Here is a 22,608-nt window from a genome sequence, read left to right as displayed (position 1 = left end):
GTAGTAATTAAATGAGAGAGTTTGAACTTTGCTTAAAATTCCATGCCGAGTCATCTTTTTATTAAAGCAGTATTCTGCACACTAGCCTACCTGCTTTGGACTATTAATTCTGGTCACTTTGAAGCCCCAAATGAGTTACAGCAAAAGGAAAGGCTGTCCAATTGAATCTTCACCCCTAGCTAATCCTCAGCCCTGCTGTATTGTCTGTCCTTGGCATAGATGGTGGTGCCTGGGGCTTTCTATTCTATGCAGTGAGGCATGCTGGAAACGTGTGTTGGTGAGAACTGCTCTTGTCATTTCACACACCAAGGGGGGTACCAAAAGCTCTTTCCAAAAAGAATGAAATTCCGGGCATCTGTTTTCTCTGACATTTGTGGTTTTGAAACTGTAGAAATGACATATATTAGATGTGGCAGATATGACAAAGGATTTTCATCTAATAAAAGTTAATAAAAATCATAGTAGATATTTTCTATACCAGCCACCTCCTATTTATTTAAGTGTATTCATGATTAAAGTACTATGAAAGAAAGAATAGAGTGTACGTGTGCCTTGAGTAATCTTTAGTTTACTAATACTCTTTAGCTGTTTGATACTACTACTATATAGTCTTCAGTTTATAAGTCAGCATAAAGAGAACTATTCTAATCAAATTTCGAAGTGTATTTTGACTTAACATTGTATGTGGTGGGTCCAGATAGATTTTAACTCAGATTCTTAGATTCTGACATGCCAAGCAATTAGGGTGATGCTTTCATATATCCTCCTGGTTTATTTTTATTTACTGGCTCAATGTAGAAGAAACTCCAAACAGAGACTTTTCTAAAGCTGGGAAGAATCTCAGACCTAGTTAACCTCTGTCTCCCATTTGGATATGAAAAAGCAAGAGCCAAGGAAGTTAAGCCAGTTGCTCTGAGTAGAATCCCTTGATGATCACAGGTCCATAGAAACTTCTAGTTAGACTCTCTCCTTTAAGAGAGAATGACCAAGTATTTGTGTCTACCTTTAACTCATACTTAACAAAGCAAAAACTTTACTCCCTAATATCCTACGCTGTTGGGGCATATGCTGCATTTTTAACTGGAAAAATGACAGCCATAGATTCTCAATTTTCCACTCTCCATTTGCTGTCTTTTCTCCTGAAGCTTCTATCACATGCAGGTTAAACTCTCTTGGTTTTGTCTCATCAGCCTCTATGTCTCTGCTTATTTGTTTTTTTGTTCATTTTTGTACTGGTCCTGAGCTTGAACTCAGGATCTGGGGGATGTCCCAGAGCTTCTTTTGATCAGGGGTAGCCACAGCTCCACTTCTTAATTGGAGTTAAGAGTCTTGCAGATTTTCCTGCCTGGGCTAGCTTTGAACCTAGATCCTTAGATCTCAGTGGTAGAAAGTATTAAAGGCATGAGCCTCAGGCATCTAGCTATCTCTGTTCATTTTTACAAACTTTTTTGCTTTAGTTTGGATAATTTCTATTGCCTACCATGAGATTCACTTATCTTTTTACCTGTTGTGCCCAATGGACTCTTAATTACACGCAGTGAATAAACGTCTCTTTGTACTTTTTTGTATCTCTACTGATATTCCTTATCTGTTCACTCATTATGTTAATTTTTTCCTTTAAGTCTTTAAACATATTCACCATAGCTGTTTTAATGTCCCTGTTTGGTATTTTCAGCATCTCTTCCATTTCCCTCGATTCTACTCTCTTCCTGGTTACATTTTCCTATATTTGCATATATAGCAATTTATGATTATATATTACATTTGTGATTATGCTAATATTGAGAATTTAATTTTTAAAAGGAATGTCAGTTTATGTTTCAATAGGCAGTTAATTTACTGGACAATCAATTTAATTCTATTAGGCTTATTTTGAAACTCTGTTAAGATAGGACTAGAGTAGCATTTTGGGAGTCATGTGCCCTGCACATTCTACCCAGCTCACTTTCCAGGAGCCATTGTTGTCTCTGCCTCTCTAGGAGTACTGGCTTGCACCTTGCAAGAGACCCCTGTGCTCAGCTCTAGAATTCTATCCTTATTCTGACTCACTGCACTGAAAACTTCAGGCACTTCAGCATCCCTACATTTTAATTGTGGCTTCCAGCCCAGTGAGACTGTCTTGGCCTGTTTGTCATGCTCCTTCCTTGGCTGTTGTTGGGAAAGTTTTCCAGGTAAAACGCCAAGGCTCTTGTGTGGATCCCTTTAGTTTCCTTTTTCTCTGTGACCATAGTCCTGAATTACCTCTTATCTAATATCTGAAAGCAGTTGCTTCATTCATTTTATTGTAACTGTGGATTTAGTCCAGTCCTAGTTTCTCCATTATAGCAGAAGTGGAAGTTCTCCCTTTTTTTTCCTCCCTCCTCTTCCTTTCCCTTCCCTTCTCTTCCCTTTCTTTCTCTTTCTCCCTTTCTCCAGCTCTCTCTCTTTCTCTTACCTTTCTCCCTCTCTCCCTCCCTCCTCTTTCTTTCTTTTCTCTTTCCTAATCTTCCTCTCTTCTTTCTCTTCCTTCCTTCCCTCCTTCCTTCCTTCCTTCCCTCCTTCCTTCCTTCCTGCCTGCCTGCCTGCCTGCCTGCCTGCCTGCCTTCCTTCCTTCCTTCCTTCCTTCCTTCCTTCCTTCCTTCCTTCCTTCCTTCCTTCCTTCCTTCCTTCCTTCCTTCCTTCCTTCTTTCCTTCTCTTTTAAATTTAGGACCTGGGCACTATCCCGGAACTTTTGCTCTCAAGGCTAGCACTCTTACCACGTAAACCACAGCTCCACTTCCAGCTAATTGGAGATAAGATACTCCTGGACTTTCCTATCCAGGCTGACTTTGAACCATGATCTTCAGATCTTAGCTTCTTGAGTAGCTAGGATTACAGGCATGAGCCACAGGCACCTGGATGAAATTCTCTATTAATACTTTAAAAAAAATTGTAAATGATGGGGTTTCAGCTCAGTGCCTTGTGCACACTAGGCGGGCACTCTACCACTAGAGCCATGCTCCTGGCACAATTGCTTTTTTGGCTAATATTGGGGCTTTGCTTGGCTTGTTTGCTCAGCTGGTGCTCCACCACTTGACCTATGCCTGTAGCCTGGCATTTTGCTGGTGAATTGGAGATAGTGTATCACAGGCTTCTCAGGTTGATTTCAAACCTCACCTCTTCCAGATACCAGTTTCCAGAGTTGTATGAGAGTATGTTTTCAAGCCTTTCCTGATGAGAATATGTTTCCATCTTCTGTGCTCCTGGGTGTCCTCCTGTGCCTGGTGTGCGCCGGGGTAAAGAAAAAGTGGAGAATCATTGGGACTGTTCAATCATGTCAACTTTATAGCTTCAGAGTAGAGTCTTCTTCCCTCAGGATCAGTGTACTTCCTTTTCCTTCAAGGATTCCCTCCTGGCTGCCCAAGAATGAAGAGCTGAGAAAATATCCCTAGTCAAGACAATCTTCCTTCAGAGATGCCCAGCCTCTAGTCCTAAGGCCTCCAGACCTAAGGCCGCCAGGGCACAAGCAGAACTTTTGGTTGCAACAATGGCACTTTTTTTTCTTTGGAAAAGAGTCACTTCTCCTTTGAGTGGATCAGTTAGTACCATGGAATGATGTGGGAAGCCTCTGCTGCTTACCATGGTGCAAAACTACATAGAAGAAGGAAGTCATCCCCTCCCACCCAGCCAGGAAACATTTTAAGGAACATCAGCATCTATCTGCCTCATCCCAGAAACTACTCTAAAGTAGAAGGCATCAAGCAAGAGTTTTCTTTAGCATCATGCTGGTAGAATAGATGCATTGCAGAGGGAGAATGAAGAGAGTTGAATGCTGTGTGCTCTTAGGAGTTTAGCAGGCACTGGGTGTGCAGTCAGTAGAATGAGTGGCTGAGGGTATGTGCTTAGGCAGATAGAGAAGAGGCTTGGAATGGGTTACTTTCGAACTGTAATGATAAGATGGATTTTCTGCTTCTGCGTACAGTGGGCAGAGCTCACACAGCTCATCTGGCTCAGCTGCCAGCCAGAGACCACTGGAATTGCAGCCAGACAGCCAACAACACCTGCTGAGTGTTGCAGCCCTGTGGCCCACAGTGCCTGCTAGTGTTGTAGCTCCACTGCCAGTGCTGTGGAGCCTCCTTGTTCTTGTCTCAGGAATTGGGTGAAGGAAGTCTAGGACAGTGGAGGGTGAGTGGAAAGCTCTAGCTTAAAGATAGCTGCCACCATTGCTATTGCTGCTGCTGCTCTGTCAGTCCACGTTATTCTCTGTCAGTCTTCCCTCCTCCTCCTGCTCTGCAGGTGCCTTTGTCTAGGGGTTCCTGAGCTGTCCTCTGGCGGGTTGGCCCTATTATAATTAGGTATTTGGAAAGTAACGCTTTATTGGTCAGTTCCCACAATATTCTGACTGGTGATTAATCCTAATCAGGCCCTGTCTGCAAATCTTCTCTTCAAGGTTATAGGGGGGTTATTGAAACTAGAGGAGGCTAGAGAAGGATAGAAGCAAGATGTTTTGAAACAATGTCTCTTTTTTTAAATCTGGTTTCAACCTGCTAGGTCAAGATGGTTGTCCAGAGGCTCTGAGTCCTCATTTTACTTTCAATGAGATACAGCCTGGTCTAACACCCAGAGCCTGGTCAGTGAGATTGCCCTCCCTCACTGTTGGTGCACAAATACAAGATCAGACATTATTTAGGTATTAGCAGACAGTCCTGTCCTCCATGTAATAGTAGGACTTCTCAACTTGGAATATCCCTGGGCCCCAGAACTGGCATCTCCTTCTCCTCCATGGGACAGAGGACAGGGTAGTTGTCTGTAGGGGAGGTGGAGGTATTTGATCCTTCTTGCTTGTTTTATTTGGAGTTGCAATACTTGTCTGCAATGATACCAGTCTTAAGTTTAATTTCATTAGGGACCTCAAGGAAAATGTTTCCTTATCTTTGTTTCTAGAGACACAAAAGCCAGCAGGTATGACTGGCACAGGAATTTGTATACTTTATGCACTCTGCTGCCTGTGGTGTATGTGTGTATGTTGAAGAATTTCTGAGACCCTGACATGTCTCTAAGGAACTTTAGGTGACATTTATGAGAGTCAAATATTGCAGGTGCCCCTGGGATCTCAGGCTCCAGCAAAGGGATATTTCAGAGGGCTACCGTCAACATGGGCACAATCAAGGAGCTCCGCCAAGAGAGAATTTGAGCATTTGATTGGTGTGTGTACATGACTATGTATACATATGTATGTGTGTGTGTGTGTGTGTGTGTGTGTGTGTGTGTGTATAATGGCTCTAATGGGAGGGCCATAGTGATACAGTGGCACATCAGACTCTGCAGGCTAAATGATCAACAGTGGTGGTCTCTGTCATTAAGAGAAATGGGGAGGGACTGACTTTAGGGAGCTCCTAAAGTCATTCTTTTCAGGGGTTTTTGTATGTCTTTCAGCAATAGTGATGCCTCTTTTCTTCTGAGTTTGTATCTATACCTTTCCTGTTTCTATTGAGCTTTTTTCTCCCCACACCAATTCCTCTTGATAATTCCAAGATGTATGTGAGTCTCTCTCATCCTGGGTGCAAGAACTCCGGTCTTTCTAACACCTGAGTGCTCTGTTCACCTCTCGTATAGATTTGTAGTAAATATTTACAAATTCAATGAATGAGGCTTAAACTCCTTCTTTCTGAATTTTGTTGACATTATTGGAAAACTTGCAATTAGTCAAGAGTAAACATTCAGCATTCTAAGTGGTTAATAATCGTATAATTAAAATGATAACATGGTAAGTGGTAAACATCTTGAGTTTCACAGACATTTGATACATCTATGTCATCACTGGCATTATATATACACACATTATTAGCATACAAATAGTCACCTAACCTCTGTCACTAAATGTTTCTGAGAGTAAAACGGGATTCATTATATCTGCTTCATATAATAGGAGTATGATGACCAAAATTTTCAGTAGGTGTTAAAGCTCTTTGAAAGTTAATAGTGTTATAAAAAGACTGAGATTTTTATATATGTACTCTTTAAGACTTTAGTGCTATAATACACAGGACACATGACATCTATCTATAAAATCTATGTAAGGCATATGTGTATTCTAGCATACGTTTTTAAGCATTATATTCCTTGCTTTCATTAGGTACTTCTTTTAAAAGATCTTGATGGCTAATAATGATGATACTAGCAGCAATAATAGGATCTGTATCCTTTTATGCTTTATAAAGCTCACATAACTGACCTCAGATTTGAACATTCCTCATTAGAGGAGAGGCTGTAGCTCTTTACTGTGTTAGCTCTGTTAAAACAGAGTCAAGCTGAATTACAGAGTCATTGTAGTGCAAGTGTATTTGGTTTAACATTACGTCCAGTGTTCTGAATCCACTTGTCCAAAGACACAGAGCAGAAGCAAAGCCTCCATCCATGCCGTTGAGTGACCGTGTCATGGTTGTGTACATGTTGTCCACTTCATGGCTGGCTAGACCCTCTGTTAGTAATTGTTGGAAGCAGCTGAGCAGAGGGCAGTCCTGCCTCATGTTCTTTCCCTTCCCTCTTTTGTCTACCCCATACACCTGGGTCCTGCTGTTGGGATGCTGGATCCATCAACCCAGGAAGTCCCCAAAGTTCAGCTGACTCCTAGGCCATGGGCTCTCTCCTTGGCTTGCATATTGGCTCTTCTGTGTCAAGTGACAACAGTCATCAAATAGATGATGTTTTGGCTGCTTTAATAGTTATTTTATGCGGAACCTAGGTATAAAATATGCTGGGATATGATAACTTATATAGGACTCTAGGTATTCACACACAGTAAGAACAAAGGAGAATATTCTTTTTTAAGCTATTGTTATTATACAGAGGGGTTACAGTTACATTAAGTCAGGTAATGAGTATATTTCTTTTTGGACAGTGTCACCCCTTCCCTTGCTCTCTCCCAGTTTTTCCCTCCTATTCCCAACCACAAGTTGTATAGTTCATTTGCAACACAGTGACTGGCTGCATTTGTTCACCCTTGTGTTTCTCCTTACCCTTCCAAAGACAGATACATGAACAAATAAGACTAAAAGCAAAGAAAATGAAAACAGCAACAAAGAAAAAGACCTCTTGTTTCCATTTCAAAAGGAGGATATTCCAAGAGAGGGACACAAAGCACAGGCCTATATATGCCTCGGATCGTACAAAGTAATATTTGTTGAATGAACTCCAGGAAGTGGAAATGAGGTTTTTTTCTTTGTTATTGTATTTGTTTTCTTTTCCTCTTGTTTGTTTATCTGTCTTGGGGAGGGTAAGAGGAGGCACAGAAATTGAGGGACAAATGGGGAACAAATGCAGCAATGGTAGTCACTGGACACTGTTGAAAATGAAGTATACAAGCTGTGGGTAGGGACAGGAAGGAAATACTGGGAGAGAGTGAGGGAAGGGGTGACATTGTCCAAAGGGAAATGCACTCTTTACCTGACTTAATGTAACTGTAACCCCTCTGTATGTCACCTTTATAATAACAGCAGAAATTTTTAAAAATACGTTTTTTATTGTAAAAATACTGTACAGAGGGGTTACAGTTACATGAGCAAGGACATGAGTACAGTTCCTATCAAGCATTGTTACCTCCTCCTTTGTTTTCCCCTACCCTCCCTTCCTTCCCACCTCCACAACTATACTCCCCCCTCTTCTACCCCCCCTCCCCACCTAAAGTTCCTTTTCAATATAGTGTCTTGTACATCTCATTGTTACAATAGGTCAACCTGTATCCCTATTTAAGCATTTTGTTTTTTCCCTTCCCCTCCCCAAGCTAGAGAAGTATACATACAAGATGCAGGACACCGACATAAAATATAGTGAAAATGGGTTATACCGTGGGGGAGGAACATACAAAGAAACAAAAAAATCACATGGTGCATTATAAATATGTTAGGAACAATAGCAAGAAAGAAAAAAAACCACTTGTGTTCCTATCTTGAGGTTCATTTCACTTAACATCATCTTATCTGGTCGTATGTACATAGCTTTTGACCTTTTCTGCTTGTCCCAGATATATACTAGTTATTGCAGATAAGGGAAACCATGAGACCTATGTTTCTTTGAGCCTGGCTTACTTCACTTAATGTGATTTTTTTTCCGAGTCTTTCCATTTCCTAACAAATAGGGCGATGTCGTTCTTTCTGATGGAGGCATAGAATTCCATTGTGTGTGTTTGTGTGTGTGTGTGTGTGTGTGTGTGTGTGTATGCCACATTTTCTTGACCCATGCATCTACTGAGGGGCATCTGGGTTGGTTCCATATCTTAGCTATGGTAAATAATGCTGCAATAAACAAAGTTGTGCTGGTAGCTTTAGTATGGTCTTGTTTGTGACCATTTGGGAAAATGCCCAAAAGTGGGATTGCTGGGTCATAGGGGAGCTCTATGTGGAGTCTTTTGAGGAACCTCCATACTGCTTTCCAAAGTGTTTGAACAAGTTTACACTCCCACCAACAATGCAGTAAGGTTCCCTTCTGGCCACTTCCCCACCAGCATCTATTGTTACTAGATTTCTTGATTGTAGAAATTCTAACTGGGATGAGGTGGAATTTCAATGTTCTTTTGATTTATATTTCTTTTATGGCTAGAGAGGTTGAGCATTTCTTCAAATGTCTATTGGCCATTCTTATTTCCTCTTCAGAGAAGTTCCTCTTTAAGTCTTTAGCCAACTTATTTATTGGACACTTGTTTTTTGAGGATTTGTTGTTGGGGGATTTAATTTTTTGAGTTCCAAGTATATTTTAGATATGAGACCCTTATCTGTTGTATGGCTAGTGAAGATCTTCTCCCAATCCGTTGGCTTTCTATTGATCTTGCTATCTATGTCCTTTGCCATGCAGAAGCTCTGTAGCTTCATGCAATCCCATTTGTCCAAACTTTCTTTGATTTGTTGTGATTCTGGGTCTCTATTGAGAAAATTTCAGCCTGCGCCTAGGAGACCTAGGGTTTCTCCTATTCCTTCCTGTAATGTTTTCAGAGTATCTGCTTTGACTCTGAGGTCTTTGATCCGTTTGGAGTTGATTCTGGTGCAGGGTGATATATAAGGATCTAACTTTAGTTTTCTACAGGTAATTAACCAGTTTTGCCAGCACCATTTACTGTCTTTCTTCCATTCTATTTTTTAGCTCCTATATCAAAAATTAGGTGGCTATAAGTCTGTGGGTTCACTTCTGGGTTTTCAATTCTATTCCATTGTCCTGAGGTCTGTTCTTGTCCCAGTACCAAGCTGTTTTAATTATTTTGGCTTTGTAGTAGAGTTTGAAATTTGGTATTGATGTTCCTCTAGCACTATACTTTCTGTTAAGGATCATTTTTGCTATTCGGAGTCTTTTATTGTTCCATATGAATTTTTGGATTGCCTCTTCTATTTCCTTGAAGAATGAGATTGGAATATTGATAGGTATTGCATTGAATTTGTAGATAGCCTTGGGAAGTATTGCCATTTTCACGATGTTGATCCTTCCAATCTAGGAGCATGTGAGGTTTTTCCACTTTCTAAGTTCTTTTTTTTTGATTTTCTTTTTCAGGTTTTTAAAGTTTTCATCATAGAGGTCCTTCACTTCTTTGGTTAAGTTAATTCCTAGGTATTTTATTTTTTTGTGGGGCTATTATGAATGGAGTTGCTTTCCTGATTTCAGCTGTGCTCTTCTCATGGTTGGCATACAGAAAAGCCATTGATTTTTGAGGGTTAATTTTATACTCTGCTACTTTGCCAAAGTTTTGAATCACCTTGAGTAATTTGGGAGTGGAGTCCGTGGAATTATTTAAATACAAGATCATGTCATCTGCAAAGAGGGAGAGTTTTACTTCATCTTTCCCTATTTGGATCCCTTTTATGTTTGCATCTTGTCTTATTGCTGTAGCTAGGCATTCTAATACTAAATTGAAGAGAAGTGGAGAGAGTGGACATCCTTGTCTCATTCCTGACTTTAGAGGAAATGGCTTTAATTTTTTCGCTATTAAGTGTAATGCTGGCTGTAGGTTTGTCATATACAGCCTTTGTTGTATTGAGGAATGTTCCATGGATTCCTAGTTTTTCCAGAGCCTTTATCATAAAGGGGTGTTGAATCTTGTCAAATACTTTTTCTGCATTTATTGAGATAATCATGTGGTTCTTATCCTTGCTCTTGTTGATGTGAAGTATATTAATTGATTTGCGTATATTGAACCAGCTTTGCATCCCTGAAATGAATCCTGTTTGATCTTGGTGTTTGATTTTTTTGATGAGTTAACAACGATTTTTTTAAACAGTTTTTTTTAATATTCTTTCCCACAAATTCCTATATATTATTATCCTCTGCTCTGTTTAACTGAGAAACTATTTACTTATTCCCTAAATAACACAGAGACGACAAATTAAGATTTAAGAGAACATTAACTTTTTCTTTTCACTCCCTCTCTTCCTCCTTTCCTCCCTCCCTCCCCTCCCTCTCTCTTTCTTTCACCATTCCTGTGGCTTTGAACTCAAGGCCTGGACACTGTCCTTGAGCTTCTTACGTTCAAGGCTAGCACTCTACCACTTGAGCCACAGTACTACTTTGGGCTTTTCTGTTATGTGGTACTGAGGAATTGAACCCAGGGCGTCATGCCTGCCAGGCAAGCATTCTACCACATTCCCAGCCCAAACATTAACTTTTTACATTGGTAATACATGTGGATGGCATTCTGGACACCAGAACATTTGCGCTCCTTGTACACCTAACTCATAGTTCCCAAGTTCACCGGCCTGGTGAACACAGGCCTGCCCAGAGCATGTGGGTCCCCGGTGGGTTGGACTGACATCTGACTTCCAGGGTGCAGGATTTACTGAACAGTAGGAAGGCAATATGGCTTATAGATGGCAAGAATACTGTGAACGTGCATTTATGAAGGGATATGTTCAGTGAACTGTCATGAACAATTCTGTAGATTTGGTAATTCATGTTTAAAGTCAAATCTTCTTAAATTTGAATGCCATTACTTGGAAAGGTGGATGTGGTAGAAGGCTAGAAAGAAATTTTCTAATTTTTCCTTCATGATCATTATCATATACATACTCCAAGTAAATGATCTCATTTTGATATTGCTAATAGACATTGTTTACCATTACAATTGTTTTATTTTATTTTATTTATTTTTGCTGTGCTGAGAACCAAACCCAGGACCTTACTCATGCTAAGCAAGTACTTTACCACTGAGTTATATCATTTATATAGTACTTAAAAGAATTTTATGTTTTTAGAAATAATTTTAGTTTGAGGCTTTTGGTAACTCATATGAGTTGCTGTTTAAATTAGAAAGTTTTCCGTGGCTCACTGTTAAATTCATCTTGGGGAAGATCTAAAGAACTCTGAAGAGGAGGAGAAATAATAAAACAGGAACCCATAATGGTTCACAAGTGTATAGAAAGAAAACCCAAGGGGTACTAACTAGGTGCAGGATAGATGAGTGGTGTCTCTTTCCCAAACTTTCCCTTGGCGACAGGCTGCCCACAGTCACTAAGGGGGAGGGAAAGGAGCCTGGAGTGGGTTTTAACCAGCAACTCTGCATCATCATTTTGATACATGGCAAGAAGTTCAAACCTTTCTCTTGGCCGCTGGCCTGGACTATTTCCCATCTGCCTCTACTCATAGTCAAGGTGATCTTTCCATAGTGTACATCCAATCATGCAAGGCCCTGCCTAAAATACTTCTGCTGACTTAGTGAGAATCCAGCCTTTGATGCCCTAGGGCAGGACAACCAAGCTGTTCACCCTGTGCCCCAGCACAGGCTTCCTGTGCCCTTCATTTATGCTCAGCTGAGACAGTGCCCCCAGGGTTAAAGGAGAGGATGGTTTGGAGAGACATTAGCAGGTAGAATTATCTGGATGTGAAGAGAAAGTGTATCTCAGGCCCTTTTTGGCTGCTGTCACCAAATACCAGAAAGTGGGTAATTTATAAAGAACAGAATGCTATTTCTTGCAGTTTTGAGCTGTCTAAGGTTATATCAAGGTGATACCTCCATGTCCCATCGTCACATGTCACTGTTGCATTGGGATTAAAGTTCCAATCCGTAAATTGAGGGGACATAGTCATACCATAGTGGAGGATGCATGGAAACAGGAGCGCAACAGTGGATGTGGGAGAGAAGAGGTGCTCAGTTAGCGCTTACAAAGACTTCTTGCCTACCTGGTCCTGTTGGATCTGTTAAAGCAATGGCGTCAACTATACAGAGATGCGGATGTATGTAGTATTAGGAAATTAGAGAGTCACAAGAGGGTTGATGTAGATTATCACTAGTGGGAAATTCTAGAAGCAGACAGTAAAGGTGTCAGTTAATTGCTGAAGGAAAACATCTGCATGCTATGAAGAAGAATCCAGTGAAGGTAATGACAGATAAAACATAGCTCTCCATTGTTTCTGGGGCTTACATGTTTCAACACTTAATTTGAGGAGGGGGGTACATAAACATCAGGAGGAGAAGTTTCAACCTTGTCTTGGTTGTCTTAAATTGATTTTGTCTTTCTAAGTAAACTGGTTGTGAACCCTGAAGTTCTTTTTTGCTTGCTTTGGACTATATGGGAAGGGAAGTAATTTTATTCTATTGCTTTTTTTTTGGTTGGTTGAGGGGCTTGAACTCTGGTCTTAGGTGCTGTCCCTGAGCTCTACAGCTCAAGGCTAGCACTCAACCACTTGAGCTACAGCTCCACTTCTGGTTTTTTGGTGATTAATTGGAGATAAGAGTCTCATGGACATTTCTGCTGGGGCTGGCTTTGAACCTGATCCTCAGATCTTAGCCTCCTGAGTAGCTAGGATTACAGGTGTGAGCCATGATGCCCAGCTTCTATTGCTTTTTAATGTCTAGTTTCTTCTGGAGTTTGTTGGGCCAAGATATCGGAACACTCTCCTGGACTGCCTTCATAACATTGGACATGCGCTGGGGGAGAATAAATATGGTGGTGCTTTGCTTTTTGATGGAAGATGAGCTTTAATCTCTATTTCCCACGTTCTCACGTATAGTATAATCCACTAGGTCATTACTCACTCAGTCAATTTCCAGCTTACCTGATTTTTCAGTTCCTCCTGGGTCATTTCCAGCTGCCTTTGTGTTGAGCCAACTTTCAGTGCCAGTGCTCGGTGGCTGTGACCTCCAGCTGATGCCAATGGTGTTTTCTAGGATGTGTGACATAAACTGTTTGGCTGCCTACTGAGAGGCATCACTGCCAGCCCCTGTTGTGATCCTCACTGCCTGACAGTGCTTTGTGTCTAGACATCCCAAGATCATTGAGCACTTTATTGCTCACATTCTAGCCTCTGTTCTTTTTTTGGGGGGGTGGGGGATGGGGGTTTGGTTGTGGGGCTTTAATCAAGGCCTGGGTGCTGTCCCTGAGCTTTCTGCTTAAGACTAGTGCTCTGCCACTTTGAGCCACAGCCTTACTTCTGGTTTTGGGGTGGTTAACTTGAGATAAGACTCTTGTGAACTTTCCTGTCTGGGTTGGCTCTGAACTGTGATCCTCATATCTCACCCTCCCGAGTAGCTAGGATTACAGACATGAACCACCAGCACCTAGTCATCTCTGTTCTTTAGAATAGAACCTTGACAGCTTTGTTTGTGGTAGGGAGTTAAGAAGGCCTTCCAAAGGATGATGGATGGAAAGAGGCTCTGATACTGCTGTGCTGTGCCATTCTGGTGGTTTTAGTGCCTTTCATGTTGCTATAACAGAATACTAGAGTCTGGGTAATTGATAGAGACAGAAATTTGCTTATGTTTCTGAAGGCCAGTCATCCAACATGGGGCCTTTGTGTCAGATTATCTTCTGGCCGAAGGCAGAAGGCTAAAGAGCACGTGTGTGTGTGTGTGTGTGTGTGTGTGTGTGTGTGTGTGTGTGTGTGTGTGTGTGTGCGCGCACAAGAAAGAAAGAAAAGGGAGAAGGAGGGGAAGAAGAGAGGAAGGACAGCACATCCTTTTGTACGAATGGAAAAATCCAGGTGTGAGCCAGAGTCCCCATGGCCTAATCCCCTCATAAAAGTTCTCTATCTCTTAATATGTTGTGTTGGAGATTTAAGTTTTTCATACATTCAGACCATCTCAATAAAGCCTGCAAATCTCAGCTCTTTTGGGCACTTGGTCATCTCAGAAACCAAGCACTAGTGAATGCATCTCTGTGGCTCTTCTTCCCTAGAAAGAAGAATGCAAACCTTTTCTGCCAGAATTAAGTTGGCAGGCATGCAGAAGTAGTTGCTGTTTGCTTTGAATCTAATGTCTTGGAAGCCAAGGGTGTGGTAAAGTGGAAGTTGAGGAGCTTCTAAACTAAGTTCCTGGATGCTGTGTCTTAGGTCTTTCCCTTCGTGATAGTTCACATGCTTCTGTGTGCCAAGCGTCGGTCTCTCACGGTGGAAGTGTCTTCCTCTGATGACAGCGTCCCAAGCTCACTGGAGCTCTACCCCATTAGTCTGGGTAGTACGGTGCTGTGGCCCCCTCCCTGCAACCCTCCTCATTTCTCAATGTGGAGGTTTGTCTGTCACATCCTAAAGACTCTTGTAGATTCCACATTGTCCTTCTGCACCTTGTGATTATGTGTCCCCTGCCCCAGTTAATCTCCTATGGCTTCCTAAACAAAGTATCACAAGATGACTGCTTTAGAAACAACATCAATATATTCTCTCATAGTTCCGGAGGAGAAGAAGTCTGCAAACAGGTTTTGGCAGGCCATGTCTTCTCTGAAGTTTCTAGAGATGAGATCTCCATGTCCCCTTTCTAGCTTCTGATGGCTGCCTGCTGTCCTTGGCAGTGCATCTGCCTTCACCTGCTGTCTTTTCTGGTTCTCTGTCCAAAGTTCCCTCTTCTTAGGAGGCGGCAGACATGGAGTTAGGGCCCACCTCATCCAGTGTGACGCCATCTTTACTTGACTCTGTTTCCAAGTACAGACACTGAGCGTTAAGACTTGGATATATCTCTGGGGGAAACAATTGAGCCAGTGACAAATTGTGGCTTCAGAGCTGTGGCTGGGAAAAGGTGGGAGGGTCACCCTCTTACCCTCGGCAGTCTTACCTCAGAAGTGACATGAGCTAGTTTTGTTCACAGTCTACTGGCCAGAACACGGCCCTCACCTAACTCCAGCGAGGTTGCTGGATTCGGGAGAGTGCGTGGTGTGTGATGAACTTGACCCACCATTGTCAAATCCTCACCCAACGCTTCTCCTCTCTTCCTGCAGTGCTCGTGGTACACAGGAGACTGCGGAGCTTCTCAAATACCTACCAGGAAACACAGCTAGACTTGGAATACTGCTCAAGGAAAAGAAAATAGCTTTTTTGTTTTACTTGTTTTTTGTGGTGGTGGGATTGAACCTAAGGCCTTGAGCTAAATCCCTAGCCTACTAGCCTAGAAATGAGTTTATGTAATTTTTAAAGCTCGCCTGCTTTTGTTTGGTTGTTTGGTATATATATATATGGATATATATATATATAGATACACCCCCCACACATATGTATTTATACACACAAATGTGTATATACATATATGTGTATACCTATATATATAGACACACATATGTGTATATATACATATATATGTGTGTGTCTATATGTATAGGTATATATTTATACAGGTTCTTCCTGTGTAGCGAGGCTGGCCTCAGACTCTAGATCTGACTGCCTCAGCTTCCTTGGAGCTATGATTACAGTTGTGTACTACCATGCCCAGCCCTTTAAATAAACTGGTTCTGTGGCTTGAACCCCGGAACTAGACGCTACCCCTGAGCCTCTTTGTGCTGAAGGCTAACACTCTACCACTTGAGCCACAGCACTACTTCGGGCTTTTTCTGAGTGTTTTATTGGCAATAAGAGTCTCATGGACTTTTCTGCCTGGGCTAGCTTTGAACCACTATGCTCAGATCTCAGCCTCCTGAGTAGCTAAGACATTATAGGCATTTATCTTAATCCGCTGTATGGCCCACACAATATTTACGAGTGTGAAAAAACACCTAGATCATCTAGTTCTCTTTGCACATTGGATTCCCTGACAGCACAAGAGCCCACATTGTCACAGAAAGACAGGAATGAGGAAAACAGCCAAACAAGGACCAACACCTGCAGCCACTCGACCTATGCGCGTGGCTGTGGTCCTCACCATTCTCTGTAGTGTTCTCTTGCTACCCTCACTAGGCTGAGGCTGAGGCATACCTCTCAGCAGTCTCTGTGCTGTCTTCATGTTGTCTGACAGTTGAGGATTTATCCTTTCTATTTGGCTTAAAAAAAAAATTCTTCACCCAACTGGCCCCTGCAGGCATTTGAGTATGTAACCTCAGTTTTCATGAAAATCCACACTTTCAGTAATCTTGTTATATCCTGGTACTTTGAAACCCTTAAACCCTGCCTATAGGGTTACTTTGAACTCACGGCTCTGAGATTGGTTCCTGCTTTAGTAATCTGTAGGAGCAGTTGACAATCACTGGGGACAGGAGAGTGAGAATTTGCAGTGAAGAACTTGGGATAGTTGCATAAATTTGAAACTAATTACAGTGATGTCTTGTGGATTCTTTTTAAGTAAATCTTTACTGATCTAGTTTTTTTTTTCTGCTTTCTCTCCCCCATGTAGACCATTGGAACGATCCAGTGAAGATGTGGATATAATCTTCACACGACTGAAAGAAGTCAAAGCTTTTGAGAAATTTCACCCAAACCTCCTCCATCAGATTTGTTTATGTGGTTATTATGAAAACCTGGAGAAAGGAATAACATGTAAGAAATGCAAGTCTGTGGTGTGTTTGGATGTTTGAGCTCACTTGTGCAACCCGCAGGGACAGATTACCTTCAGGGCATCTATGTGCCAGATATTTGGGCTTCCATCAGTATAACTTGGTCCTCTCTATCTTCTCCGTTTATTCACTGCTTGCAGGTGTTTCCTCTTCTCCACTGTCCCTAGCAGGGTACATTTGTCCTGGAAGCCCATTTTCCTGATGGAGGGGGAGGACCCTGACTCATTCACTCAGATGGATCCTTCATAATTCAAATGCTTACCTCCTCTAACCTAGGAAATACATGGAAGTCTATGGATATTAAATACAGAGGAAAGTTTCCTTGACGAATGCTAGCAGTCATGTTTTGAGTTAACCTCGTACAGGTTATCCATTCCGGGTATAAGAGACAGGGAGCATAAAATAATAGGGTGATGGATTCAGGTTTTTTTTTTTAATAAAAGTATTTTTTAATGAAAAAGCATAGCTCTCCATCTGTTGGTGTACTTTATGCTGAAGTAACAGAACACTCCATCCCACTGCTTGAGAATCAACTAGTCATACAGGAAGGAGAAGTCAGTCAATCATCTATGAAAAGCCTGAGGTAAGATGAGTCAGGGTTGGCTAGTGGCGTGGTGCAGGGGCATGAATAAGCACCCAGGCCCTGCCAATCTCTTAGTCTATCTCTCTGTCTCTCTCACATTGTTTCTTTTTGTACTTTCTCTTGCTTTCTTTCTGTCTCAGTGTTTCCCTCCCTACCCCCCACTCATGTGCCCACACATGCATTCTCAGGTGCTTTTGACTTACCACGAATGGTCCTCAGACAGCTACAGTAGTTGGAGGCATTTCACCCAGATACAGAAACGTTGAGCTGAAGGTCTATTCTTCTTGTGTCTCTTTTTCCCATGTCTCCCACTAGACTTCTTGCATTATCTCATTAGCTGGACTTTATCATGTGCCATGTATAACCAGTCACAGGCAAAACTAATGGGATGGCCAGGATTGATTCAGACTATCTTGTTGGAACAAGGGCAGACCTCACCTCCCCATAGCACCTGGCCCAGCAGACAAGGGTAGAAACGTGTATACTGGCCAGTCCAGTTGGTAAGAGGTGTGTATGGCACTGGATGGGGAAACCACAGAGACCAACATCACTGCAAACAATTTAGAAAATGAGCAAAACAGAAATCACCTGTAATCCCCAAAATCAGCGATTTCGAGCAGCTTTTGGCTAAGTCCTTCAAGACAATTGTCTCCATGGACATCTCTACTTTTTTTTTTTTTTACATTTTTTTCCTTTCATTTTTATTGTTACAGTTGCATAAATCAGGTAAAGAGTACATTTCTTTTTAAATAGTGTTACCCCTTCCCTTGCTCTCTCCCAGGGTTTCCCTCCTATCTCCACCCACAAGTTGTATAGTTCATTTTCAACATAGTTTCCAGTAAGTACCACTGCTGCATTTGTTCACCCTTTGTTCCACTATTTCTGTACACAAGTTTAAAACATACGAGTGTGTGTGTGTGTATGTGTGTGTGTGTATGTGTCTTCTTTCCAATATTTAAAACGTCATTTTTAGGAGGCTGAGACTATTGCCTTCCCCCTCCTCTTTTTTTTTTGTGTGTGTGTTTTGAACTCATAATTGCTAAAGCATGCTACCACGTGAGTTACACTTCTAGCCTTTTATGCTTTAGTTGTTTTTTGAATAGAGTCTTGCACAGTTTTGTCTGGGCCAGCTTGGACCATGACCTTCCTTTTTACCCTTCCTAGGTAGATGGCAATACAACGCCACCATATTCAGCTTTTTATTGATTGAAATGGGGTCTCCAGAAATGTTTGCCTAAGCTGGCCTTGAACTACAGTCCTCCTGAGTAGCTAGGATTACAGGTGGAAGCTACTATGCCTAGTGTATTGTCTATTTCTTCAAGCCATTTTCAGATACATCTTCTATGATATTTAATGTGAATTTGACTAGTAAAGATAATGTCTGAGGGCCATGGAGTTCATGAAAGCAAATTCCTAACTCCAGAATGAGTCAATTACCAAGGCTTGGAGCAGCACAGTTACCAGAAAGGCTAGCTGTAGACAAGCCTTCATCTCAAGCAGGAAGAGGAGGTCATTGTGCTTTGCCTTACAACAGCACAGCCCATTCAGACATTTAGAGCAACGGCCTCGTTGAAGCTTGCTCTTGTGTCCCAGGCCCCAGCTCTGCTTGCTGTCTTGCTGAGCTGGCCTGTGAATTTTCACTAACATGTCATTTCTGTTTGGAACTGTGAACAGACTTGTTAAGGTATCAGATCATTACATTTGGTTCTTTCATTGGATATTTTCAAAGTTCACATTCTAAAATCTGGTCTTAACAGAGTATGAGAACTAAGGTTTGATGCAGTTATTTCCCCTCTGAGATTCAAACTTCAAGTAAAGCCAAGCTCAGAAATTTTTGAGGAAAATAATTTCCAAAGATCTACAAGCACCGAATTTATAAAATGAGCAAGAAAATGGACCTTAGTACTACAGTCCTTAACAAAAAAAATGCAATCCATATTGGCCAGCTTTAAACATGTTACTTTTAATATAAATGTAGGAGATCAGAGTAGTATAGTCTGTTTATTCAAATAAGCTTCCTACTATTTACACCTACCCCCATGGACAGCCAGGTTATAGTTTTCCAAGAATCACAGTACAATGCAATGGTCAATCAGGCAGAACATTAGTTCTTCCTTCAGAGGATGCTATGGCAGTTGGGGTAACCATTTCTTATTCCAGCTTTGTAAGGGGGAGAGTTCATGTCATGGAGTTCCACTGTGCAGTGTTGGACTAAGTGAGATATAGCTTTACTAGCAGATGAGACAGAGAAGACATGTTATACTGTTACAGGGGCTACTAGGGAAAGGGTGGTGACTCAGATCTACCTGATGCTTATAATAACCAGGGCAAGCTGTCAGGTTATCCAGCCAGGTTATCCAGTCACCTGTACAATGTGTATTTATAGCTCTGTTTTTCTTGCAGTATTTCGCCAGGGTGATATTGGAACAAACTGGTATGCTGTCCTGGCCGGGTCTTTGGATGTTAAAGTATCTGAGACCAGCAGTCACCAGGTAATTTACTGTATTCCTTTTTCTTTTCTTTATTTTTTTTAAAGCAAGACTTCTTTTTGTGCTAGTCCTGGGCTTTTGAACTCAGGACTTGGACACTGTCCCTGACTGAGCTTTTGTGCTCAATGCTAGTGCTTTACCACTTGAGCCATAGCTCTACTTGTAGTTTTTAGGTGGTTAGTTAGAGATAGTCTCACAGACTTTCCTGCCTGGGCTGGCTTTGAACTGCAATCTTCAGATCTCAGCTTCCTGAGTAGCTAGGAGTATAGGCGTGAGCCACTGGTGCTGTTAGGACTTCCTAATTTTTTTAAAGTCACATAAACCCTATGTCTCTTATACCATCATATTACATTTTTGGATTCATTCCCTCTACTCCATGGCAAGGAATTCAACAGTGTATATTGAATTCCTTTAAAAACGACTCATCATATCTTACGTATTGAATGTCTTACATGGCATGAGCATGGTGCCAGGTACTGAGACCTGCAGTAAAGGACATTGCCAGCCTCCTAGGAGCCTTGCTGTCTCTGGGACAGCAAGCAGCTCCATTGCAGTGTTGATCATTTGCTTGCTGCTGCACAGGTGAGATGTGGGCATGATAGTGGTGGAGAGTGGAGAAGCAAGTCTTCCTCCCTTCTTTTGAATCTTTCCTCCATCTTGACTTCATTATGATTACTTTTGGTGGTCCCAATGTTGAATTCAGGGCCTTGCATTTGCTAGCCAGATGCTCTACTACTTGAGTCACACATCCAGCCTTCTTTTGTTTGCATTTTATTATTTTTCAACTAAGCCCACTCACTCTTTACTCAGCTTAGCCCGGACTATGATCCTCCTATTTATGCTTCCTATGTTGTTGGGCTGACAGGTATATGTTGATTTTCCTCCATTTTATCAGTGGTTCCCCTCATCTGCCCTCTAGGAGCAGCAGGAATGCTGGGGAGTTTTCTACATTGGTTTTTCAAACCAACGTAGGAGGTGGTAATCTTCTAGTCATGTCAGTTTCCTTTGTCCTCACTAGTCCCTTGGAGGAGCTTTTCTTCTTAGTCCATGGCAATCACAGTTTTTGTTCTTTTCACAGTATTTGTAAATATTTATAGTTGGGCCTAGAATCTCCTTTTATAACATCATGGACTCTTTCTTTATCATTATACCTCATGGGCTAAAGTACACAGCCTTTCTTTTTATAGCCAAGGTACCTGAAATCTGAGAAAGTATACATTCTATAGGTAACCTGCAAACATCAGTGTGAAAATGATCCAGGTCTTATCCCTACATGGACAGAATTCAGGGAAGGGAAGCAAGTAATTTTAAAAGTAGGAAGAAGTCTCAGAATAATGGAAGGGACAAGCAACCTACAGCCAAGTCCATGGTAAGACACTGCTCCCAGCCTTTTCTCTAAAATGAGAAATAAACATTTATAAACTAAATTTGGGACTCAAATTTCATAGCACCTTGAGGGGTATTAGCGTTAAGAGCAATCACTAACTTAAAAATGGAGCAGTACCCCAAAAGATTGTTGGTAAGCTGAACACTGGGAATTCAGCCCTGTGGGGATGGCTGAAGTCCCAGCATGGTGCCCAAGTTCCCCTTACCCATGCCCAGCTCCTCCTGGCCCCACACATCGACAGTCTCTTCAGACACTGGCTCAGACCTTGCTGCCCAACTATGTGCCATTCTGTCTCCTCTGACTCTTTTCAGGGCTTGATTTGCTCTCACATTTCAACAAGGGTCAAGATGGATTGGTTTTTTTTCAAGATGCCTCTGTTTTCCAATGGGAAACTAGCTTTTTTAAAAATAAGATAGTTGCCACACCAGACATGTTCTAATCATTTAGCAGGTCTTTGTTTACTGTCCGTGTATGTATATAGAGTGAGTATGTATGTAGAGTGAGTGGGGTGCCTGTGGCCCACATTTGCAATCCTAGCTATTCAGGATGCTGAGATCTAAGGATCAAGGTTCGAGCCAATCCTGGGTAGAAAAGCTCATGAGGCTCTTAACCTCTAATTAATCAGTAAAAAGCTAGAAGTGGTATTGTGGCTCAAACGGTGAATTGCCAGTTTTGAGTATAAAGCCAAGCAAGAGTGTTAAGGCCTGGATTTCAGAGAGAGAGAGAGAGAGAGAGACTTGTGGGGGTTGTTAAGTCTGACATCTGAAGGACCAGATGTAGGGTTGCCCTGGTGCCATGCGCCACATGGCCCTGTGCCCCCGCGCCTTTGACTCTGTGTGCTCCCTTTAGCTTCTGTTCCCAGGAACCTTGAGTGGCTTTGCTCAGGGCTTCTCACCCTGGTGTCCCCAGTGCATTTACCAAGGAGACAAGTCCAGGAGGAGGATTATCTCGTTCAGGCAGGATCTGAGTAAATCATGAGATCAAGAGGGAGAAGATGACAAGAGAAAAGAAAGGAAAGGTAAGGAAGGCAAGAGGGGAGAGGGAGAGGGAGAGGAAGAAGACAAGTCAGGGATGGAAAGAGGAGGGAGAAGGAAAAAGAAAGGAAGGGCAGCTGTGCCAGAGGCAACAGCTGTAATAGCAGCAGTGATGTGCCCACGCATCAGATGGTTGAAGCTGCTGTGAGATTTCCCTGGATTAAAATAGTCTATGGCATACACTTGGGGAATACCACCTGGGACCAGTGATCTCTCTCCATAAGGTTGTAGCAAAGACTCTCCAAGTAATACATAGCTCTGAGTTAAACAATTTTTATTTTCTTAAACTTTTAATTTTAGATTTTTGTCTGTAAGTTTAATCTTAAGCCCAGTATAGGACACTTTATGTACTTTACCCCACCGAATTCAGCTGGTTTTCTGGAAGAAAGGGCACATCTACCCTCTAGCCATGGCAGCCTTCTAGTGTAGCCT

General features: G+C 41.9%; 1 protein-coding gene across 1 annotated transcript in view; it reads left to right on the top strand.

Moving 5' to 3' along the window:
• Rapgef4 (Rap guanine nucleotide exchange factor 4) overlaps positions 1 to 22,608 on the top strand; it is a 305,860-nt gene that overhangs the window by 35,407 nt on the left and 247,845 nt on the right. The window contains exons 2-3 of the mRNA XM_042694172.1: positions 16,524 to 16,666; positions 19,670 to 19,758. Of these exons, the coding sequence (XP_042550106.1) occupies positions 16,524 to 16,666; positions 19,670 to 19,758 (232 nt within the window). The remainder of the gene's footprint in view (positions 1 to 16,523; positions 16,667 to 19,669; positions 19,759 to 22,608) is intronic.

This window comes from Dipodomys spectabilis, unplaced genomic scaffold (genome assembly GCF_019054845.1).
Source record: "Dipodomys spectabilis isolate Male_0828 unplaced genomic scaffold, ASM1905484v1 ptg000174l, whole genome shotgun sequence".
NCBI lineage: Eukaryota > Metazoa > Chordata > Mammalia > Rodentia > Heteromyidae > Dipodomys > Dipodomys spectabilis.
Note: the sequence above shows the minus strand (reverse complement) of the source record. Positions and strands in the feature narration are given on the sequence as shown.